This window comes from Microchirus variegatus (assembly GCF_963457635.1).
Source record: "Microchirus variegatus genome assembly, chromosome: 9".
Classification (NCBI taxonomy): Eukaryota; Metazoa; Chordata; class Actinopteri; order Pleuronectiformes; family Soleidae; genus Microchirus; species Microchirus variegatus.
The window spans coordinates 21,294,665-21,300,664 of NC_139810.1; the positions used below are offsets into that span (position 1 = coordinate 21,294,665).

Here is a 6,000-nt window from a genome sequence, read left to right on the forward strand (position 1 = left end):
TCACCACACTCTCTCCTGATTGTCCAGGATCTTTGTGCATCAGGGACTGAGACAGAAACCACACACCATTGTGCTGTGGCTTTGGGAGGAAAGCATTTGTTAAGTTTCTGCCTAACCTCATGGTTCTAACCTCTGACGGACTGATCTGCTAACAGTCCATTCTGGTGGCAGATTGGTCTCATAGACTGTTTTTGTCCACACTAAATATTTAATATGATTTCCATTGCCTTCCTCTGGAAATGTCGGCAGAAGCTTAGCAAATATGCGAGGCTGCCATTTCACACAAGGCATTACTGCTGTCATGTCATGACACCACATACTGTAGCGCATACAGCAGGTTCTGGCTTCATGTGGGCCCAGTTAAACTCTGGGTCTGGGTGTGGTGGTGGCATAGATTGACTAGCACTATAGTGTTCAGACAACACTCTCAACCCTAAACAGACAAAAATGACCAGCAGAAGAAGCCTGGGTAATCATTTATTTTGTGGATTGATTGGAAACTGACTTAGTCTTAAAAAAATCTAATTCATACTAGATATCCAGTGACTAAAATGTGATCCCACTGCATATGAGCAGACATCAGTATTTTTAGGCTCTGGATAAGCTTTTTGGATTATGATGGAAAATAGACGTGTCAGTAAGATGATGTCATTTTTGGGGTTGGAAGTCATGGCACATTTGCTTCAATAGAGTCTAAATATGCGAAGTACCAATTCCCCCATGAATGATCTCATTCACTGGGTGTATGTGGTAAAAGTGGCAAGGGTGGTCTTGTAAAACAAAGGACTTATATCCTGCTGTAGTTTTGTAATATAATGGACAGCAATTAAGTCACCGTTTTTGTTTTGAACTGAAAACGGGAAAAACCGAGGTCAAAGCAATAACTAAATGAATAGGGAAGCACGTGAATGGAGAGATGACACTGTATAAAAGAGATTTTGGAGAGTTGGAATGATGAAGAACTTATACATTCCTGCTTGTTAAATCTTAGGGCACGAAGCGACGCAGAGGTAAACACAACTCAACAGCACCAAGCAAGCAGTTCAGCTTCAATGGACACATTGCACTGCTTAACATGCAATGATTATGGGCTGTTCTGACTTTCTACTTTGCTCTCTCTTTCTCTTAAGACTGCTTTGTAATCTCGATCCTACTTCTATGAGCAATGCATCGTACAGGAATGAAACCTTGTCCAGCCATCTATACCCAAATTTCAGTAAATTCCTCTTATCCTGACAAAAGTCAAAAGAAAATTTTAGCTTTGCCAGCCCTTAAAGGTGTTAGTCATCGAGGGGCCTTTGTATATAATCACTGAACCTCAATTATTCTTACCTGAGTGGGCCAATATGTTGCTTTAGCCCACAAATCTGCTATTGTGTCACTGATATTTGTCAGACACCCATGTAAATAATCAGAATGGCTTGTCAGACACGCAAACAAGGCTTCAGCCATTATCTCTGTAGCCGCTATCTCTCTATCCACACATTTCTCTATTCATTTATGTATTGATTTGAGCGGATCTTGAGATTGCACAATGCCATGTAACACGCATGTAATATAACTGCCGATGCACATTTTGCATTTTTGAAAGCCATTTTCCATCTTTCTGAGAATGCTTTCCACACAGCATGGCCTAATTCCTTTAAAAAAAAAAAAAAAAAAAAAAAATCTGAACGCAGATCAGTTGTGCCTTACAACGAGCACGGAGTCATTCTCTCGGCGAGTGCAAAGACAACAACAGTGTGTGGGAAAGAATTACGTTATATTTGACAAATATAATGAAGCAATTTTACATTTGACATGATTGTGTACAGTAAACAACCGTACGATTCCCAACACCAGTAAGGTGGTGTACATGCTGAGAGAATCCTGCTCTAGAGCTCCCCCCGTCTGTCTGTAATGAGGAGGGAATATGGCTCCACAAAACGAGTCTGCCAAAGATATGCATGCTCAGCTGTCTGCCTGAGAGCTGCTGGTCGGCCTGCCTAACACCGCTACTGAGCGGTTCACTGTGTGCTGAGCTTAATACTGCCTATGATTAACTTGAGGGGCAGATTGGGTTATTAGAAAATACTAGAATTTGGGGGTGGCATTTGGGAGTCATAGTTTTTAAAAAAGAAAACTGTTAAGATTTTACATTGTTTGACTCAGGGAAAATTATGTTAAAGGGTCTGTTAAGTTAAGAATGTTGACTGACTGAGGGTGGGGGTGGTAAACAATGGACACTTCATAGTGGTATGGCAAAACACTGTTAATCAATGTTTTTTAGGTCTTACTTTATAGAGTTAACATGTAGAAATATATTATATTTGACTACTTATATTTTATAGGCTCCTGCCATCATTTTCTGTAAATGTTTTGTTTTAATTTAACTTAAAGGTGAAATAATACTCGGAGCATTTAAGTTTTTTTTTTAGGATACATGCATGAGGGTGTGTGAGTATCCCTTAAGCATTTCTATCCACATGCTTCAACTGATCAAAGACCGTCTGCAAGTCACATCAGTGCTGCTCTAATTAGAATGGGACAGATAACGCAGGCCTGCCAGTTAATTCCTCACACTCCAGTACCTCAGTGATGTTCAGTCATTATTTTTGGCAACCATAATGGCTTTTAATGGCACCTGTAATAAATATCTTAATAGCGTTTTGTGGTACAATGTGTGATGCCATAACAGTATGTCGTGTCTTATCGGGGGGGGGGGGGGGGGGTTTGACTGACACACTTTTGTTTCCTGTTTCTGACACTGTGATATCCTGTCTTCCCTGGTCTGGTCTAGGTGGTAGTCAACGCCTTGGTGGGTGCCATCCCTTCCATTATGAATGTGTTGCTGGTTTGCCTCATCTTTTGGCTGATTTTCAGTATCATGGGTGTCAACTTGTTTGCGGGGAAGTACTACTACTGTTTCAATGAGACAGCCGAGGCGTACTTTCCTGTCGAAATTGTCAACAACAAGAGCGAGTGCGAGGCCCTCATGAACCTAAACCACACTGAGGTCAGGTGGAAGAACGTCAAAATCAACTTTGACAATGTGGGCGCCGGCTACCTGGCACTGCTGCAAGTGGTGAGAGTGTTGCTCCTCCTCTCTTCTACAACTCTGTTTCTTGGTTTTAACTTGTTTTTCCATGTACTGGTAACATTGTTTCTGTTGTATGTTGCTGCTTCAAATTCCATTTGTTCTTCGTCCACTTGTGTCTTTCCATGCACAAGCTCTATCGTCGGATATGCATCGATGTCCATCTGAGTTTGATTTTATTTTTTTTTCAATTCATAATTTTCTTTGTAATATTGTTTTTTTTTATTTCCACAAATGTTCTGAATATTTGTTTTCTTTTGAAAGGCCACGTTCAAAGGCTGGATGGACATCATGTACGCTGCTGTGGATTCCAGAGATGTATGTTTGTTACTTCTTCAGCAAATGAGTGTCTCAGTGTGTGTCGGGTTGTTAGTTAGCATGTAATAGATCGGGAATTTTTAGGAAATACACTGTGACGGTCAGCATTAAGCTGGCTTGTTGGCGCATAAACATTGAATAGTAGCTTCTTAATTATCTTCTAGAAATTGTCATTAACAAATACTACCTTGACCGTTTTATCTCCCTTTCAGGTTGAACACCAACCAGACTACGAGGTCAACATCTACATGTACATCTACTTTGTCATATTTATCATCTTCGGCTCCTTCTTCACCCTTAATCTCTTCATTGGTGTGATTATCGACAACTTCAACCAGCAAAAGAAAAAGATAAGAGCCATTCTGCCACCTAATAGTGTATTTTGCATTTGTGTATGTATTTGGGTATGATTATAACCATATTTTTTGTTTATCTCTTTACTTTGGAGGTCAGGATATCTTCATGACAGAGGAACAGAAGAAGTACTACAATGCCATGAAAAAACTGGGCTCCAAAAAGCCGCAAAAACCTATTCCTCGGCCACAGGTATGTTTTTCACTGGATTCCTGCTTTTGATTGGTTGTTCTGATGATTTAATCCTTAATTAAATGTCTCATTCGTTACTCTTTATGTGTTTATCTTCTCTCTTCACAGAATAAGATCCAGGGAATGGTGTTTGATTTTGTGACACAGCAAGTTTTTGACATCTCCATCATGATCCTCATCTGCCTCAACATGGTCACCATGATGGTGGAAACAGATGATCAGTCAGATGAAACAGAGATGGTCCTCTACTGGGTCAACTTCATCTTCATCGTAGTCTTCACCACTGAGTTCTTGCTGAAGCTCTTTGCCCTTCGCCACTATTACTTCACCAATGGCTGGAATATCTTTGATGTGGTGGTGGTCATCCTGTCTATTGTTGGTGAGTGAGCGCAGAAGACGACACAAAGCAGCGAAGGAGACGTTTAAATATGACACTTGTTGAAGTGTGTTGTGTTCTGATTGCTTTCTCCTTTGTTTCGCACTTTCCTTCTCCTCAGGTATGTTCTTGGCTGAAATCATTGAGAAGTACTTTGTGTCACCCACCCTGTTCAGGGTGATCAGGCTGGCTCGTATTGGACGTATCCTCCGTCTGATCAAAGGAGCGAAGGGCATCCGAACATTACTCTTCGCTCTGATGATGTCACTTCCAGCCCTGTTCAACATCGGCTTACTGCTCTTCCTGGTTATGTTCATCTTCTCCATCTTCGGCATGTCTAACTTTGGCTATGTAAAGCATGGCGCAGGCATTGACGACTTGTACAACTTTGAGACCTTCGGCAACAGTATGATCATCCTCTTCATGATCACTACATCAGCTGGATGGGATGGCTTGTTGCTGCCAATCCTCAACTACCCACCAGACTGCGACCCCACCTTGGAGAACCCTGGTACAAACGTGAAGGGTGACTGTGGAAATCCCTCCGTGGGAATCTTCTTTTTCGTCATGTATATCATCATTTCTTTCCTGATTGTGGTCAACATGTACATTGCCATCATCTTGGAGAACTTCAGCGTGGCCACAGAGGAAAGTGCTGATCCACTAAGTGAGGATGACTTTGAGACCTTCTACGAGATCTGGGAGAAGTTCGATCCAACTGCCTCTCAGTTTATTACTTTTGCCAAGCTTTCTGACTTTGCTGATGCACTGGAGCACCCACTTCGAGTGCCAAAACCCAACACTATAGAACTAATTGCCATGGACCTGCCTATGGTGAGTGGTGATCGCATACACTGCCTGGACATCCTGTTTGCATTCACAAAGCGTGTACTGGGTGACAGTGGTGAGCTGGACATGCTGAGGCAGCAGATGGAAGAGCGATTTGTGGCTGCCAACCCCTCCAAGGTGTCATACGAACCCATCACCACCACTCTCCGCCGCAAACAGGAGGATGTCTCCTCCAGAATTATTCAGAATGCATACCGCGCTCACCTCATCAGACGTGGCATCATCTTCAAGCGCCACCCTTTTACTAACAATAAGCTTGAGAATGGTGGCACCAACCAAGAGAAGAAGGAGAGCACACCTTCCACAGCCTCTCTCCCCTCTTACGACAGCGTGACCAAACCTGACAAGGAAAAGCAGGACGAAAACAAGGAGGATATTTCCAGAAAAGAGAAGGACAAAAACCAAAAAGATGAGTGGGAATCCAAGTGTTAGGGTTCAGTGACTCCAATTCCAATAAATACAGCGAGATGAGACTCTGAGCCCAAACCCAACACATGTAGAAAAAGTGATCATTTGCAAGTGAGAAAACAACTACAACAAAAACATACAAAAAAATGTTTACAGTATTTCAAATACTACGGAGGCAATGTGGTTTCTTGTGTCATCAAAGACAGCTGAACCAAACGCAATCAGTTTACCGTGGGACTTCTGCTGCATCGTGACCAAGTTCATAGAAATGAAAAACAAATGCAAAGTGAAAAACAATGACTACAAAGTGTGCTGGCCAATGACACGTTTCTTTGGGGACCAACTGCCAAGGCAAAGATTTCTCTGCTAGATGATTGGAGAATTGCAAAATCCCTGCCACCACCAAGTGTGGAACCCTCCCGCAGCA

At 42.2% G+C, this 6,000-nt stretch overlaps 1 protein-coding gene across 5 annotated transcripts in view; it reads left to right on the forward strand.

Annotated features, from left to right (window-relative positions):
- The window catches only part of scn8aa (sodium channel, voltage gated, type VIII, alpha subunit a), a gene marked incomplete at both ends in the record, with an annotated part of 35,569 nt that extends 29,972 nt beyond the window's left edge, over positions 1–5,597 (forward strand). For all 5 annotated transcript variants that reach the window (XM_083895412.1, XM_083895409.1, XM_083895410.1 and 2 more), the window contains 6 exons: positions 2,780–3,064; positions 3,341–3,394; positions 3,607–3,744; positions 3,836–3,940; positions 4,049–4,319; positions 4,438–5,597. In XM_083895412.1, the coding sequence (XP_083751538.1) occupies positions 2,780–3,064; positions 3,341–3,394; positions 3,607–3,744; positions 3,836–3,940; positions 4,049–4,319; positions 4,438–5,597 (2,013 nt within the window). The remainder of the gene's footprint in view (positions 1–2,779; positions 3,065–3,340; positions 3,395–3,606; positions 3,745–3,835; positions 3,941–4,048; positions 4,320–4,437) is intronic.
- Between the last annotated feature and the right edge of the window lie 403 nt (positions 5,598–6,000).